This window comes from Crinia signifera, chromosome 3, assembly GCF_055691185.1.
Source record: "Crinia signifera chromosome 3, ASM5569118v1, whole genome shotgun sequence".
Taxonomy (NCBI): Eukaryota; Metazoa; Chordata; class Amphibia; order Anura; family Myobatrachidae; genus Crinia; species Crinia signifera.
The window spans coordinates 208,090,951-208,110,333 of NC_139219.1; the positions used below are offsets into that span (position 1 = coordinate 208,090,951).

Here is a 19,383-nt window from a genome sequence, read left to right on the forward strand (position 1 = left end):
ATGCACTCTCTGCCTTGTTTCTATGTTCGCTCCTTTTTTTTAAATGCAGCAGTCCCCCTGCCAACACACACGGGGCATTAATTACGGGGGTACACAGTGACACGCGCAGCCAGGACGGGTCAGTACGCAAATAACTGCAATGTCACGCAACAGTAAGGGATCTATGCCGCCGCTATCGGAGCAAGGAGACATGTAAGATGACGTCACACCCGGCAAAGATAGAGTTAACCACAAGCCGTTCCCTTCCCGCGAGCCAAGAGCAAAAGTGCCGAGTCACGGAGGGGAGTGATGCAGTGCCCCGCCCACGTGACAGGAGCCGCTGCTGCCGCGCTTGTGGGCGGGTCGTGTGGCGGTGACAGGACGGGTCACGTGGGCCACCCGCCGCCTCATAACACAGCGCTGGGGGGTTTCTTGGTTGAAGGTGTCGCGTGACAGACCGGCATTCGCTTTCGAGCTGCTTCAGTCGCAGGTCTTCCGCACCGGAGGCCGCGAGCTACGTCCAAAGGTCTGCCGGCGCCGCGGCCATGGGTCTGCTGTCACACGGGTCACCCCTGAGCTGGGAAGAGACGAAGAAGTACGCGGACCACGTCCGTCAGCACGGCATCCTCCAGTTCCTGCACATCTATAACAAGGTGAAGGACCGCCAGAAGGACGTGCTGAAATGGGGCGACGAGGTGAGACCCGCGCGAGCAACCCGGCGCCTGCTGCTACGGGTCCCTTCCCCACCGGCTGAGGGCGTTAGGTGACACGATGTCCTGGCGCCGCTTCTGACCGGGTGGTGCTGGCGGCAGCAGCAGCAGCAGCAGCGACCCACAGCTCTGCCATACTATACGGGATTCCGTGTGCGGCACAGCTGCGTGCTACTGCCAGGAAGGCTCTTTAAGGCAGCAAGTTCAGCCTCTAAAGTATGTGTTCTCTACTTAAGCTGTGGGCATTGATTTTCCGATGCTACAAGACCAATGACTATAGACCACTATTGAATAGTGTGGGATAGCAGTCGTCCTGTGCGGAACGGTGTGTGACGTCAGTCGGAGCGTGTGAAAAAGCCAGAAGTGCTATTTATCACACACTGGGTTTTGCCGGAAGGACCTTGTCCGGCTTCTTGCCTGACAGTTGTTCCTTTCACATACACAGGCTTTGTAGGCCGGTGCTGTGTAAATTTGTGGGTGGGAATTAGTGATGTTGGCGGGGGAGAGCTTAACCTGCACACCAATTGACCTCTGCACACACTGACCGCTTAGAACCTATAGGAGGACACATTCACTGTCCTCTGAGGTATCTATACAGCACGCTATTTGGCTTTGCAGAGTTTTGCTGCCCGGTGCAAAACTGCACGGCCAAAAGCCATGCTATAAACAGAAGTTTTACAATGTACACAGCCTGGCAGCCATCCTTTCCAGTGGTGACATCTGGTGGCTGGGCAGTGACTGTCCTGTGTGAAAGGACATAATGCTGTACTTCTGTGTACGGCTTTCGTTGCCCGGTGTGTGTGTGAAATAGCCCTAAAGGTGCGTACACATGGGGGGAGATATATTGCTGAGCAATATATTGCTCAGTTTCTCTTTTTCAACAAGCGACCAGAGATGGTCGCTGTTTATTTATTATTTATTTATTTACAGTTTCTTATATAGCGCAGCAGATTCCGTTGCGCTTTACAATAGTAGACAGTGATAAGACAAACTGGGTAACAACAGACAGACTCGGAGGTAGGAGGGCCCTGCTGCATGCTTACAATCTATAGGGATATAGGGGGGAAACATAAGGACAGGCACCAGTAATAGCATAGCAGTTACAAGTCCAGAAGGGATGCTATATAATACATAAGTGCCTCGGAGGGTTATGCATGTAGAACTTAAATATGATAGGCTTGCCTGAAGAGGTGAGTTTTCAGGGAACGCTTGAAAGTTTGGAGACTGGTGGAGAGTCTTAATGTGCGTGGAAGGGCATTCCATAGGATGGGAGCAGCCCGATAAAAGTCCTGTAATAATGAATGGGAGCTAGTGATCCGTGCAGAAGAGAGACGCAGATCTTGTGTAGAGCGTAGTGGTCGAGATGGGAGATATTTTGTGATAAGTGCAGAGATATATGCTGGTGCAGTATGGTTAATAGCTTTATAAGCAAGTAGAAGTGTTTTATATTGAATACGGTAATATACAGGCAACCAATGGAGGGACTGGCAGAGCGGATCAGCAGACGATGAGCGTCTTGCAAGGAAGATCAGCCTAGCAGCAGCATTTAAAATTGATTGCAGTGGTGAGAGTCTGTTCTTGGGAAGACCAGTTAGGAGACTATTGCAATAATCAATGCGGGATATAATGAGTGCATGGATAAGAGATTTGGTAGTGTCTTGTGTGAGATAGGGTCGTATTTTGGATATGTTTTTTAGATGCATGTAACATGATTTGGAGACAGATTGAATGTGGGGAAGAAAGGACAGTTCAGAGTCGAGGATGACCCCCAAGCAACGAGCTTGTGGGGTAGGGTAGATTATCGAGTTGTCAACAGCGATGGAGATGTCAGGATGGTAACTGTTCTTAGTTGGCGGGAATATAAGTAATTCCGTTTTGGAAATATTGAGTTTGAGTTGGCGACAAGACATCCAAGATGAGATGGCAGAGAGACAATCAGAAACTCGACCCAAAACCACTGGTGACAACTCTGGGGTTGATAGATAGATTTGAGTATCATCAGCATACAAGTGATACTGAAATCCGAAAGAGCTGATTAGTTTGCCAAGAGAGGAGGTATAGATTGAGAAGAGCAGAGGACCTAAGACTGAACCTTGCGGAACTCCGACTAACAGAGGTAATGAAGAGGAAGTAGAGTTAGAGAAGCGAACACTGAAAGAGCGATCAGATAGGTAAGATGTGAACCAGGAAAGGGCTGTATCATTAAGACCTAGGGAGTGTAGTGTTTGTAAGAGAAGAGAGTGATCAACGGTGTCAAAGGCAGCAGAAAGATCAAGAAGAATAAGTAGTGAGTAATGGCCTTTAGACTTAGCCGTTAGCAGATCATTCACCACTTTAGTCAGTGCTGTCTCAGTGGAGTGTTGAGAGCGAAAACCTGACTGAAGTGGGTCTAATAGGGTGTTAGAGTTAAGAAAGTTTGTGAGGCGAGAGTAGACAAGTCTCTCCAGTAGCTTGGAGAGGCATGGGAGCTGAGATATAGGACGATAGTTAGAGAGAGAGTTAGGGTCAGAATTCTGTTTTTTTAGAATAGGAGTTATCACTGCATGTTTGAGCAGAGAAGGAAAAGTACCAGTAGTAAGAGAGAGATTACAGATTTTAGTTAAGGTTGGAATAATCACAGGAGATATATTTTTAATGACTTGCGCAGGTATAGGATCGAGAGGAGAGGTAGTAGAGTAAGAGGATAAGAAGAGTGCGGATACTTCCTTTTCATTTGTGGGCTCAAATGAAGAGAAAGTGCCAGAGGGTTCAGGTGGGAAAGAAAGAGGGTTAGAGGTTGTGGAAGAGCATACCATTTCATCTCGGATGTTATCAATCTTGTCCTTAAAGTAGGAGGCAAGTTCTTGTGCACTGATGGTAGCCGGTGGGGGAGGAGGGGGAGGGTACAGAAGAGACTTAAAGGTGTTAAAAAGTCGCTTAGGGTTGGTGGCATGAGAAGAGATGAGAGATTGGTAGTATGTTTGTTTGGCAGTGTCCAAAGCATTGCTGTAGGAGTAGTAGCTAGTTTTATATGCGAGGAAATCAGTCGTACTACGAGATTTGCGCCATTGGCGTTCTACTTTACGTGACTGATAGTAGTCGCTGTTGAAAACGAACCTCTGCTGGGGGTGCGACCAGCGATTACAATGGGGCAGAAAACGGGAGCGCGCACCCGGCGATTTATCGCCGGGGCACACTCCCAATCACTGGCAATATGGTCGCCTGCGACCATATTCCCAGCGATTACAGCACCTATCTCCCCCGTGTGTACACAGCATTAGGGCTATTTTACACCATTCAGTCTTGACTGGATGGGGAAAAGGCCAGACAGCAAGAAAGCTGTGCTGGACTTCTAATCTATAATAAGAGCTAGTGGGGCCTTTTCCCCACAGTTCGGCCAAGGTGGCAGGACCATCCTTACAGGAGTGTATTACACGGGCTGATGGGGCCTTTGGGCTATTTCACACGCTCCAGCTGATGCCGGGTGGTAAAACTCAGCATGGTCAAAAGCTGTGCTGTACACAGAAATTTACAATGGATGGGACGAAGTGGTGATATCCAGCGGCCGTGACTGTCCATGTGAAAGGACATAATGTTGTCCATAACTGCTGTGTATGGCTTTTGGCTGTGTGGAGTTTTGCCGCCTGGCTTTAGCCGGAGCGTGTGAAATAGCCTTTTCACACACGTGGTTTTTTTTATGTGGTTCTGCAGCTTTCTACCGCCTCCAACTTGACATCACATTGAAACCCTGCCCCCACAGTTAGGTTTGCAACTCATGGCAGAAATAGATGTAGATATATTTGTTCTATTTTATGTATATCACTATTTAATAAAAAAAAAAAAAAAAAAAATGTGTATATAAGGAGCACAACATTTATCCGTCTAAAAAACCGATTCATGTGCAAGGCTCTGCTGTCTGGCAAAAAAAATGTATAAAGAGTGCAATAGCCCTCAGGGCAGGTGGGCTTGGTTAGGCTGTAGTATGGAGTTGTGCTGTGGGATATTAGGATTTAGGTAGTGATTAGGATTCGGGCTCGCTGCGCTCCACACTATCTAAAATCAACTCCACGCCGACGTGGATAGTGGGGGTATGAAAAGGTCAATACGATGCCCTACGATGGAAATCTTGGGCGCCCTGATAATACACAAGTACCAAACCATGTGCCCTGCAGAGGTGGGGGGCAGATCTAACGTGCACAGAGATTTCGATTTGGGTGAGGAATTTTATTTCTGTGCAGGGAATATACTGAATTAAAAACAATTACACTGCAATATAGATCTCACTTTGAAGTTAAATCCCACAAATCTAATTCTCTCTGCACAAGTAACATCTGCCATCCTGCAGTGCACATGGTTTTGTCAATTTGAGAAGGGATTTGCTTTTGCGAGTGAACCAGAATAAGCCCCTGTGTGTATACAGGTAACATTGTTGATCATGGTGGCTCTCACAGCTCAAATTATTTTTGGTAAATTTGGACAGATTGCAGGTGCATAATTTACCATTAGAAATGTTGAAAAATGTAATCGGATTGCTTGGAGACACGTGAATATTACTCCATGCCCGTTAATACGTGCTTGTGAAAAGGTTATGAAAACACACGTTATTTTAGTACAATATTTTTGTAATGTTTGTTAATATGGAGCTAACTATTCCAATACCTGGATGACCGATTAACTGAATACAGGTCTTCTGTCTGGTGGGAACAAAAATCTGGCAATGTGTCGGAGCAAATGAATCCACTATTTGCTTCCAAAGACTAGACCAAAACTATTCAGGAAAGTTGGTATATGGCTTTAACCGGTTTGTCAGATTAAAGCACACCTACAGATTTCTGTACAATTTATCTTGGTCATAGGGTCAACAAAGGAAGGTTAACATGCATTAGGTGGACAGGGCCATTAGGTTGGTATGGGCAATGTTGGCACAGACACTAAAGCCCTACCTTACTTTAATGCCAACATAGCTCTTGGATATTTCACTCTGATTTGATATGTCGATATCCTCTCTGTAATTTGTGTTTGAGTTTTTTTGTACAGTAAACTATGACGCGTCCGTACCACATGCACTTCTGCTTTCCTACACTAGATACTCACCCGAAAAGGTGCCTTCGAGTGTTTCTGATATAATGGTATATGCAGCAAGTGCATTCTAAACTGTGATTATTATTATTTGCTGATATATCATCTTATTGTTTGTTTTTATGTTTTATTCTGTCACTCAATTGATGTATACCAAATGTACATTGAAGTGTCTGCCTGTTTGGTTAGCGGGTTTTTTCTTATGCAAAAATCACTAAATTATTGAATTAAAAAAAAAAAAAAAAAAAAAAGCTACCTTGCTATGCTCAGCACACTTATTTTCTCACCACGCACTAGTGGATGGTAGGGCATGAAATACTGCCTGTAGGCTCAAAGTTTTTAAAACCCCATGTCAACCTTCTTTCAATCTATTGCTCTGTGTCCAGTTTTCATCAGCGACCAGAGATGGTCTCTGAACAGGAGACTCTGCCGGGGAGCCGCACAGGGAAACCAGCGACCATTAGGGGGCTGAACACGGCAGCATGCACCCTGCGATTTATTGCTGCAGCACAAACTAATCACTAGCAATAGTGACCATATTGCACAGTGTTTACACAGCTAAAGAAGGACACTTTGAAGAAGTACTCAATATGGAATGCACATCACCATATCATTCATTACAAAGTACAACAAAAACTAATGGAACTTTGACCTATAGTACTTAGATTATAAACTAGCACAATTGTTACCAATGAAGCACTATTTAGTATCTAAAAGTTGACTGGTTCAGAGTGCCATACCTCCAACTCAAAACTATAAAAGAAACAATTTAACCTATTAACTCATTGGGCTGTACTAAATTATAATATCTCGCACAATATTTAATCTAAAGCGATGGGCAATATTACTATAAATATTTATTAAAAAAAAAAAGCATAGTGGCTAAACAAGACTAAACTAATGGTCCTGCTGTGGAAAGTCCTGCTTCAGATCTCAAACGGGTGATATTTAGAATTGCAGCTGGGGTGTAAGCAGAAATGCCGGTAATGGATTCACCCAAATGGAGCTACATTTGAATAGCTGTTGTGCTCCCTACAGTGGTTGCTGGTGCTAAATAATTTGAATAAGCCAATTATCCTAGATGTCATTTGTGCATAGTGAAGCCAGACCTGGGATCAGGTGCTCCTGGGATTTAAAAATGTAAACTTCTCTCGGGTGGCCGGTTTTCGCTTTTTAAGACCATGTGATTATCCTACTGCGTGTCCAGATAGTCAGCTGCTGGACTTCTGCAGCATGTACCTTCCTGTTTGGTCAGCTAGCTGTTGCAGAGTCTTCACAGCTGCAGATTTGCTGCCTCCTGTCTGTTGCATTCTCCTGACAATACTCTTGATCACTAGCAGATTGTTATGCCCCAGACCCTTTTTTTTTTTTTTTTTTTTTTTTTAAGGGACCTCTTTACTTGGGTTGAGTAACCAGCTAAATTGCTGATGGTGGATGTTGGCACTGATCCTGATCATCCGTTTAGGATTGAAATGTCGCTTTCTGGGTATAACTACCAATTAAAGCAGGGCTGGGCAACAGCGGCCCTCCAGATGTTGATGAACTACACATCCCAGCATGCCTTGCATCAGTTTCAGCATGGCCACATAGCAAAACTAATGCAAAGCATCCTGGGATGTGTAGTTCATCAACATCTTGAGGGCCACTGTTGCCCAGCCCTGAATTAAAGCCTTATAAACTTCTAGCCTTGGTGAGTGCCCATCACTTTGTTCCTTGTATCATTTGATGGTTTTCATCTTATGGAGCACCCCCCAGTTGCTATTATATTTGTGATTGAGTGTGGACATTCCGGATAAAATATATATCTATATCTATATATATCTCTATCTCTCTCTCTATCCCTCTGTGTAATGGTCGACCCAGGTTTAATGAGAGCACTGGGTCTGACCTGGTATTGCTATGTGAAAGGGTAATAGGATAGCTATTGCTACCCTATTTGTGCACAATTTGGTGTCATCTTTTCTGCTCTTTGTGTGAAACTTTCATAAACACACCCACAACTTGTATGTGTGTGTATATGTGTGTGTGTATATATATATATATATATATATATATATATATATATATATATATATATATATATATATATATATATATATATATATATATATAATTTTTTTTTTTTTTTTTTTTTTATACCTATGCTACTCCTGGGCAATATTTCTTTGACCATGGCCTAACTGTTCTTCGGTTTGACAACATTGAGCACATGATAGCCACAAATCAGGCACGCAAACAACTTTGTGCATATTGCCCAAAAATACCACAATGTGTGATGTGTAACATGACTATGAAATGCTTGAGCCTTCTCTCAAACTGAGAAATTCATTAGACATGAATGGGAGAGGCAGAAAATTACTATTCCTACATATGAATACATAGACCCAATGTCCTGTAACTGGGACATGATTTGTAGAGAATTTTTTTTTTTGTTTGTTAATGTTTTGCATAGTTGTGTATACATTAGTGGCACTAACTGCTGGCTGTGCCACTGGTTTATTTAGAGTCCATACACACCAAACTTTATTGGTTACGGATATCTTTCAGAGATTCACAGGGTCTCTCCCCAGTGTATGTGGCTGGTGATGGTCATCAAACACCATGTACAAGTGATGGTGAAAGGGAGTGGGGGTCGTTACTGATGCGTTGGGAGCATGCAACGTTAACTATATTGAGCATTTACACTGCACTTCAATCCGGGTTATTTCCAGGTCAGTGCCATTTACAGAACCTGGGTCAGCCCTGCTTTCTCCTGTGGATGTTATTAAAAATGTCCTTTGGGGCTGGTAAAGATGAGGTCACAAAAAGTAAGAAATGTGGGGTCTGGTCTGCTCCCAGCAATGATAGTATCTGTGTCTCAATTCTTGTTCTTTTCAGCAACAGAGAGCTTGAAAAAGCTGCTTGCACTGTGCAACCTAAGTACTACGGAGTTGGAGTAGGGCACAATTCTTGGCTGAGAGGTCTAGATCTCGATGCCAATATTTGTGCCAGAGGAGAGTGCTGATATCCAGCATCATCTCCATTTTTGAGGCTGTCCACAATGTGGTATCACAGGGAGTCAGACTGGCGCCACAGAGAGGCTTTCATGCAGTCCGTGGAAGATCTTCAGGAGGGGCAGTGAATGGCCCACTTCAGGATGTTACATGCTACCTTCTACATATTGTATCTACTGGCACTATCACTGACAATGCGACCACCCACTGCTGGCAGCCTAATGCCCCAAACAGGAGATTAGCTGTTGCCCTCTGGTGGTATGCTACCCCTGGAGAGTACTACTCTCTCCTGTTTGTCATTGTGATTGGCACGGCCTGCAAAATAATCTAGCAGGTGACACAGGTATTTGTGGATAACCTGTGCCAGCGGTTCATCTGTTCTCCAGATGGACAGCATCTAGATAATACGATCCAAGGCTTCTTGAGGTGTGAGTATCTGCAGTGTCCTGGTGCTATAGATGGAACCCACATCCCCATCATTGCTTCCCATGACAATTGTGCCGAATAGTATAATGGTAAGGGGTGACTTTCTGTTATGTTTCAGGCTGTTCTGCACCACCAATACTAGTAAGTACATTTTTACAGATTGTTTCAGACCAACGTTTTTTTGGGTTAGGATGCCACATGATGCCAGAGTCTTGGGTAACTGTAAGCTGTGTGACCTTGCCGAGGACAAGTTGGGTGGATGGCTTTGCTCTAGAGAGGTAAAAATATATTGTAAACATTCTCTTTATCTTCTCTGATTCACCCAGGTATCTTCTCTGATGGACCCAGGTATTTGCTAACACAAATATTCTGCAGAGATTTACACGTAACATTTGTTTTCTCGTCTGCGTGACCCCACTGTTGAAACACTTTGCCTCCTCTGTATTAATAGTGAAAATCTAAATTTTTTTTTTTTTTTTTTTTTCTTCTTAATAGAAAGCTGTGCATGTTGAGGAGGTGGAGGTCCCTCAACATCATTGATAATGTGACATACCCCTTACTACGTTCCCTAATAAAGGGTTACACCCAACATGTAGATAGTGTTCACTCTAGGGTTTTTTTTTTTAGGGCAGGGTGCTGACCACCAGGGAGGACACTTTTTATATTAGATGATGACAACAAAAAAAACCATATATTAAAAAAATTGCACGCTGCCCTCGGATTACGTCCATTAAACATGGTCATACTCTGTGTCCATTACGTATTCTGTCGTAATGACAATTACACATTTGGCAAACAGTGTAATGCCTCTTACACATCATACCACACACCATAATGCCCATTACACATGATGGCACACACAAAGTTCTCATGTCCGTGTTGGGGCATTCAAAAAGGGTTTAATTTTGGGGCTGCCTCATGAAGTGGAATGATGTGGACCTAAACTTAATGCTCCATTTAGTTGCTACCTTCTACATAACATTTGTGGACTCCAAAAGGACCACTTTCTTCCAAGCGGAATGTGCAGGACACTGATGCGCTGGGGGGCATTCCAGGTTCAGAAGATTACAATGGGATGATTTTAGTGCTGAACTAATCCAGGTCATGAGTACAGCAAACCTTCCCTCAATGGTTTCAAAGAAACCTCAATTTTTTTTTTTTTGTTATGTTTTTTTGTAGTGTGTAAGCCTAGACTGTATATAACACAGTGGAAATTTGTGGTACTCATAATAAAGGACAACATGTAAATATAGAAGTGCAATCATATCCTTTCTATTTATTATTATTTTTTAGGACCTGTTTTAAGACCAATGCTCCAGTACGGGCTGAGCAGGCAGCCCCTCCTGGACTGTAATTGCATTGTCCCCGATCCAGCGATCCCCGCTGATCAGCTCAAACGGCAGGTAGCCAGCTAATTTGAGGTACTGGCTTGCAGAGAGGCTAGGCCACAACCCGCGGAGACATGTAGACAGTCTCCCGGCTCCGTGCCCACACTGTAGCAGCCAGGCCTCCTGCACTAGACATGTTCTCGGTGCAGGAGGCCGGTGGCAATGTTCCTCTAGCCGCAACCATGTTATTAAAGCTCTACTCGATTATAAGCTGAGGGGGGGCTTTTTCAGCAAAAAAGAAAATGAAAAACTCTGCTTATTCCCGAGTGTATATATGGTATGTATTGGCTGCATGAAAGCAGGTGAAAATGTCGGCTCAAAAGACATCTGACTTTCTTGCATATCGTAAATGCCTGCTGATTTCAGCTTCCAAATTTGTCATTGCGAGCATCCTCCTTGGGTTGAATCTTGGCATCCAAATATTCAGCCCTGCTCGCTGGGCTGTGAGTGTTCGAAGCCCAGTGAACAGGCAAATAGGATTGTCTAGACCAGGCATGTCCAACCTTGGCCCTCCAGATGTTATGAAACTACACATCCCAGCATGCCTTGCAAAAGTTTTAGCATTCCCTAATGGCAAAACTGTGGCAAGGCCTGATGGAACTTGTAGTTTCACAACAGCTGGAGGGCCATAGTTTCCCTGGCCTAGACTTATTAACCTTTGCAAGGATGGCTTGTGCAAGCGCAGTCATTGAATAATCGCATGGGCTAAAAATTCACAGCCCAGTAAGTGGGTTTAAATTGAATCATAGGTGTGTGTGTGTGTGTGTGTGTGTGTGTGGTTAATTTATATTAGACCCGGAGTATCAGTAGTTCTTGGGATCTCTGCATTGGTCCAGTTGGCTTAAGCAGACATGCTGCTGCAGGTCAGGATACGGGTCTGCCAAAGAGTCGGGCTGATGGCGAAGCACTAGGTCATCTGAGGGTCTTTGTGCAGATCAGGCTGTAAGCACACTGGTCTGGTTTATGCTGTTGTGGGAGTTGGCCACCGTGCGCACGGAGCATAGGTGTTTCCGCATGTACTGTCTGGAGCTTCTGTGTCATCCGTCAGTGCTCCACAATCAGCTTCTCTTGGCAAAAGCCAGGTTAAGTAACCTGTGTTGGGAGCGGGTTACGCAGCTGTTGGAGCTGGGTCCGATCCTGATTTCCCGTGTTGGATTCCCATGCAACAGGACCTGGGTGGTTGAGGTGTAGCGGTTTTTTTTTTTTTTGTTCCCCCTCCAGTAATATTTATTGGATGTTTATAAAAGGCATTAACAGTGATTGTGTTGACCAGGAAAAAAAAATGTTTAAGGGATCACTTAAATTGAAAAACTGATGTCCTACCAACTATTTCTGGGCCCTATCACATTGTAGGGTGAGAAAGTAGAGCATAGTTGCAGAAGTCCTGGGGCAGTGGAACGGGTTAGGGGCATGTAGTACCGTAGGCAGTGGGGGTTAGGGATGATATATCCTAGACCCTCTATTACCACACCCCAGTATTATCAGATGGGTAGTTAGGTACTCCAGTATTACTATAAGCCATAGTTGTGCAAATGGTTATGGCGTGCATGTATGCCAGGCACTGTTGGCTGAGGAGCACAGGATTTATGACTAGCATCACTTGTTGCAGGCGCACTACCAGGCTGTGTACAAACGCATGTTAATGTGCGTTTTGTGATCACTGTACGAACTGGACTTTGATCTGGGTAATCTTGAACTGATAAACTTTCTTTTAAAGCAAGTGCTAATTTGGGATAATTCAAAACATACTGAATGAAATTACACTAACTAGCATCTGCAATTCTATATCTATATAGAATCTGTTTTTTGGCTGTCAAAACAATGTTTTAAAATGCTGTGGAGCAGCATGGATATGAAGTTAGTCCTAAAATCACTATAAAACTATAATATACACACACACACACACACACACACACACACACACACACACACACACACACACACACACACACACTTTTGACATTTAATTAATATTACATTCTCTGTCTGCCAAACATTATACTTGAGGCATCCGACCAGTCTTTTTTTTTTATATATATATATATATATATATATATATATATATATCCATGCTTATACGCAGGTGACTTGATGCTCAGTTTGATTATACTAGATGTACATAATCATGGCTGTGTTAATTGCAGACCCTCTTTGCCATGACAGAGCACTTAAGCCAAAAATATCTTTCCACTGCATTTTAGCCCTGCAACAAATGGACCAGTCGGTAATTTCTCACAGGTGAGTGATTAGGACAAGGCTGGAGATCACTCTGTCATGCTGATTGAGTTAGAATAACAGACTTAAGACCTTATCCGGGTTCGTGTCGTCCTCCGCACGCACAAAGGACCAATGTTTAGCTTTTGCGCATGTGGCCACGGTGAACAGTGGTCGCCTGGCACGCACGCACACCCACCACTGCGGGCGTGGGGAGGTGGTGGGTAGTCACACACATCAGAATGCCCAGCGTTTCATGGGTGTTCCCATGAAAATGCTGGGCATTCCCATGGTAATTGCCCAGCGACGTGGGTTCTGGAGGTGGGCAGCTGACATCACGATGTCAGCTGCCCACCATGTTTTTCTTGAACAAATGCATAAATAAGTGTGTGCCTTTCCCATCATTCGATGGTTGGCAACCTTCAAATTATGTGGGTATTTTCCCATAGGCTGTGAACTGATGTTTATGCTAAGCATCCATTTGCAGCTGTGGGGGGGAATTAGCCCTGCAAATGGGAGGCGGTGGCATATGTGAACGGCGAGCAAAACATGATACGTAGCGCTGCAAACAAAGCCATACTATGTGTCAACTAGAATCTTAGTGTTCACTCTAGGATTTTTTTTTAGGGCAGGGTACTGCCCACCGAGCAGGGCACCTTTTTTTTTTTTTTTTTTTAATCGGGAGGGCACATTTTATATTAATTTACATTAGAAACCAAAGAATCTATGCACCACATCAGTGGTCTAACCAGGCTTGATTATTTTGGGCAGTCTGAGCTACGCCGAAGTTACACAGGATCCCCAAGCTTTATCTGTATACACCCCACCTCATCTGCCACTCTCCAGACCACAACACTTTTGTTGGCAAGCTGCTCAATCAGAGGTCTGTCATTCAGGTGCCAACAGGGAGGGGCAAATCTGGTTAGGAAAAAAAAAACAGTTTGTATCCCAATTGCACACTGAATGAGAAATATACATATAATAATCAGATAATGCAGAGATCTTGGTTGCATATATCTGCAGATATAGGGCTAAGCCCCCAGGCCGTACGTCAAGGCATCTGTCACTGGGGGTCCCTAACACTGGGTATGGGTCTGGGGTGTGGACCCCCAATATGCCGGCACAAGCGGACTACTCCAGGGCAGCACACAAATGAAAATTAGTAGGGGTTAATAAGAAGCACATAAGTGCTATGTAAGGAGGTGAAGGTGTGGTTAAAATAATACATACAATTTGATAGGGAAAAACATAAATGTTAATAAAGTGTTAGGGTGTGCTAACCGGGAGCAGACCAGCCATACCAACATCCCATGCACAATAACAAATTTTTGGGCCTAATAGCCCAGTGTAAGGCCACATGATAATGGCTTACAACATCTGAGAGCCAGCTTACCTGGAGATACCCCTGGCCTCTCCAATGGCACTCAGGAGTCAGCAATCCCTCCTAATGCTGACCCATCTATGCCTCTCTCAACTGCACAACACTTTTATTGGCAAGCTGCTCAATCAGAGGTAATGTCATTCAGGTGCCAACAGGGAGGGGTAAATCTGGTTAGGGGGGAAAAAAACAGTTTGTATCCCAATTGCACACTGAATGAGAAATATACATATAATAATCAGATAATACAGAGATCTTGGTTGCATATATCTGCAGATATAGGGCTAAGCCCCCAGGCCGTACGTCAAGGCATCTCTGTCACTGGTGGTCCCTAACACTGGGTATGGGTCTGGGGTGTGAGCCCCCAATATGCCGGCACAGGCTGACTACTCCAGGGCAGCACACAAATGAAAATGATGGGGGCTTCAGGTAACAAGGGATTCTGGCCACAGCGCCATCCCCCGCATGGTGGCAGTGAGCAGGTATACTATACGGCACCTGCCACACAGTACAGACATGGGGATCAGAGTGCCAAGTCATCCTCCTACCTGTTCTGGCGCCCGACGCAAACACAGGCTGCGACTCTATCTCTGGCAGTGGAATTTAATATCTGTCTCTTGCCACTGTGCTGAAGTGGAGAACATTTGCCATTGGTCTCCCCAATGAACTGAAATTGCTACCAACTGCTACACCAATAGGGCACATTAGTTTCCCAGAATTTACTGCTTAATCGAGCTTGTTGCGGTACAATCTGGCACAGAACAATACCCCTCTATAAGAATCGGAATTTACATCTGAGCAGACCAATCATAGGTCTGCTAACTGGTGCCTCTAAACAACCAAAACCATTTTTCTCTCTGGGCAGTGGTAGATGGCAACATCAGTAGTTGTGTCAATACCTATGCATTATGAATATAGCTGTGTGTGTGTGTGTATGTATGTATGTATGTATGTATGTGTGTGTGTATATATATATATATATATATATATATATATATATATATATATATATATATATATATATATCTCTATATTACACACACACACATGGAGCTGGCCTCTTTGCTGCCCCAGAATCTGGCGAAGAGGCGCCCCATCTGACTGAGACGCGCGTGCAACTCAGTTTCCCTCCGCTTCAGGGAGACTGACAGGGTTGGGGGGGGGGGGGGGCAAGGCGGCGGGGGACCCTGGGCGATCCTCGGCGGGAAGCCCTGTTGTAAGGCGACGCGCTGGGGTATGGCGGCTGGCGAATCTTCCGCCATCCCCTGCAACAGTGAGATCTATATATATATTTATTTTACGGGATGCAGTCAATTTGACGGAGGTCGGAATCCCGACCGCAGAAAACCCAAAACTTTCTCCCTCTGTGGGTGTCCACGACACCCATAGAGGGAGAATAAAATAGCGTGCCGAGCGTAGCGAGGCACAGGGCCTGCTGCGTGGCGAGCGCAGCGAGTCCGCAAGGGGCGGCGCTCCACGTGTCCCCGTCCCCCCCCCCCCCCCATGTCGGGATTTCGGCGGTCGGGATTCCGACCGCCGGCATTACATATCGGAGATATATCCTAAGAATGGGGTGCATTGGCCTGTGACCACACACTCTAGTAAATACAAACACTGGGGGCCCAGCACTCACTACAACAAACTAACTCACCTTAACATTTAAATAATCAATTCAATAAAAAATGGGGTTTTTGATCAATGCATTTAGGCTTTCAGCCCATCGTCAAGGGACCCCATTTCACTGCAAGTCCTACACTAACTGGTTTTCATGGGAACCTGGCAACTGTTTGCACATCATAGCTAAAATGAACATGTGTTATTTTCCTGGGTTAAAGCTCAACTGCCAAGTACCTTATGGCTTTTAAAGGTGAGACCATCCCAAACACAGCACCTGAATTAGTATTAAAGGGGCAGCGGTCACAGGTTTCAGGTAAATGAGCTTATCTAGGGATGCAAGTAGACTTAGGCCAGACCTGTATTTATACTTGTATAGCTCCTGCTTCAATTATGACATCACTTATTGTCCTCCGACCTTTTCATACCCCCACTATCCACGTTGGCGTGGAGTTGAGAATAGAAAGTGTGGCGAGCCACCGAGCCCGAAGCATGGCGAGCGGACGCGGATACCTTCACAGGTATCGAGTCCCCTCGCGGCCTTCACAGGTATCCGCGTCCCCTCGTGGGGCTCGCTGCGCTCGCCACACTTTCTATTCTCCACGCCGATGTGGATAGTGGGGGTATGAAAAGGTCGGAGGACGCGTACCGCCGCCGCTCGCCACGCTTTGGGTTCACGTTTATAGTGTGGGGGGGGGGGGGGCGTGGGGGTGAATTTAACATTGTAAGCACCCTTTAGGGTGCTTATACAATCTTTCATTGTATAGGGGGCAAAAATCGCGTCGCATGGCATGCGATGCGATTAAAACATTGCGCGATGGAAATCGGGGGCGCTGCTATAATACAGAAGTACAGATTTTTCTTATGGCAACATAAAAAATAAAAGAGGACACGTAAATGAACTTATAAGGCTTATTATACTACATATGTAACATTTAACAGACAGCGCTGTCATATTTAATATTTCATATATATTTTATATATGTGTGTACATGATTAGATGATTATACGCAAATCTCAGGATGAATAATATCCTTACAGGTGTTGGATTGACCACAATAAAGTGACAAGTGCAGTAATCGTGGTAGACTATAAGTGCTTAATTAGTGCTGCATTATTTATATAATATAATTCATTTTATATTTATATTAAAAATAAGACAGTGTTGGTGACGTGCATTTAAGAATGAAGAGATGATACATATTAATTGATTCATATTGCTTTATTAGTGACTTGTTAACCTTATAATTTATATTTGCTAAACCTCTCTTAGTGACCACAATTATTTAAAGCTTATGAAAACGCATTGACCGACGTTTCGGCAGCATAGGCTACAGCACTGAATTTTCCCAGGATGTCTCTCATCCCAGTACTCTCCCAGCACTGCTTAGCTTCCAAGATCTGATGAGATTGGGCGTGTACCAGTAATGTGGTTTGACTGTGGATGCGTGAACAGGTCTAGTGTGTGATTGTCCAATTCCGTGGTTCATAAGAGAGGGTATACTAAAATGATAGTGCTCCATAAGATAAATACCCAAAAAGCCTCACTGTTATTGGGATAAAAACCGTAACCAAAAACTGGAGGGGAGGGGATTACCTAAAACTGATAAATAAGGAAGAACTCAGATGGATTTTCAACCTTAGAACCCTTACACCCAGAGGCCTCAATGTGGACAATGGAGTAAGATCCAGAAGTACCACATAAGGCAGCCCACAATATGACTGAACATGGAATAGAACATTGGTACCCACAACTAATACGGCGGACGCAGCAGTGCAGAATCATGAGTTCTATCAGACTGAACACATGTGTGAACATTGCTTAAAGTCCCACATACGAGAGCCATCCGTATATGACAAATACAGGGAAAAGGGCATTGGTGCCCACAACAAATATGGCGGACACAACCGTGTAGAATCATGATTTCACCGATGGGATGAACACATGTTAGAACATTGCTGAGAGTCCCACATACGAAAGACACATTAGATGTTGCAATACCAAGCGCATAAGACAAGAAATCTTTTTATAACAAAGACTTTGCTGACTAATAGGATCCGTTACGGACCTAAGGGCATGTTCGCCCACAAACAAGATGGCCGCCTGAGATTTATACCACACGCCCACAGGATTCCCTTAAAAACACCTCCGGCCATCACATTCAGAACACAGCTACTCCCTGAAGAAGACCGGAAAGGTCGATACGCGTTGGAGAAACACAGCCTACTTCCTGACTAAGTGTCCTCCATCCTTGGAGTCGAGCGCACAGCACTCGGCTCGGGATTCGGTCAGCAAGCAGGCGGAGTCTGACGCCGCCGTCCTGTTCTGCAAGCCGCTCCTGATCCGTGAGAGCCGTGGGGAACATCTACTGACACAGGCACGAGAGCTTAACATCGAGGGACCTAGGAAACGAGGTAAGCGAGGTAAGCGTGGAGGACGGGACGCCAGCCCGTACCTCAGCATTGGAACTTTTTTTCCTCCATCAGCCCCACTGAGTGACTTTGCCCCCCTCCTGCCCTCACGCTCCACCCCTGTCCTCAGCCCAAGTCCCACACCACCTCCTTTTGTTTATTTTCCTTGCAATCCAGCAAATAAAGTACTTAACTTTTATCTCAATCGCTACAGCACCTTTATTCAACTTGTAGGATCAGCACACAGGGGCCTCTAGATATCATCCAGCATTTAGTGCTGTACAGAAATATCGCACCAATTATAAAGAACATAGACAAGCGCAGGTCTCTGCAACCCCCGTTCTCATACTGTATTTGGAGGGTGGCCAACCCCCCCCTTTTGGAGACCAGCAGCTACCCATAGACCACATCAGTGAGCGCAGTGTCAATCTCACAAACCCCCATAAGATAAATATGGTGGTAGGGGTAAGTGGTAAGGGATGATATACATGACCTTATAAAAACAGGGCAATTTTGTAACTTTCATTAAAACCATCTGGATGCATGGTTTTAAGCTCGAATATCCAGAACATCTCCCTTTGTGAAAGTTTATTAGCCGGGTCCCCTCCTGGGGCCCAGCTTGACATGTTCTTTCGCCTTGAACATGAGTCCCTCTGGGTTGGCCTCATGGTGGGTTATGAAATGTTTGTAGATCGCATGGCTGTCCACTTTGTTTTTTATATTTCTGCTGTGTTCTTGTAAGCGTATTTTTAACACTTTTCGTTTTCCCGACTTATTTTAAATGACAGAGACATTCCAACAGGTAGATCACTGAAGATGTATTGCAATTTGAAGTCTTTAATTTGTTTCTCATTGCTGTTATCTGAGTTAGAGAAGTTTTTTTCTGTTCGGGTGTACATGCTTACAGATGTTACATTTCCCGCATTTGTATGTTCCCTTGCATTTTGGTCCAATTGGATTGTGATTGTATTTTGATGTTAGGAGACTGGGTGCCAGGATGTCCTTTAGGTTTCTGGATTTCCTGAAAATCAGTTCAGGGCGCTGGAGGAGTATTTCTTTGAGTACTGGGTCCATAAGCAGAATATTCCCGTTTTCATTCAGCGACCTTATTACTGGTTCATGTTGACTGAAAGTTGTTATGAAGGCCGTGGAGTTGTTCTTTTCCTCCTTTGCTTTGTACTGGAGGAGTTCCTCCCTGTTGGTGTTATGAA

At 44.6% G+C, this 19,383-nt stretch overlaps 1 protein-coding gene across 1 annotated transcript in view; it reads left to right on the plus strand.

Moving 5' to 3' along the window:
- The first annotated feature begins 330 nt into the window (after positions 1-330).
- GCLC (glutamate-cysteine ligase catalytic subunit) overlaps positions 331-19,383 on the plus strand; it is a 64,153-nt gene continuing 45,100 nt past the window's right edge. Inside the window, exon 1 of the mRNA XM_083177328.1 lies at positions 331-674. Coding sequence (XP_083033454.1) covers positions 525-674 — 150 coding nt within the window. The 5' untranslated portion in view covers positions 331-524. The remainder of the gene's footprint in view (positions 675-19,383) is intronic.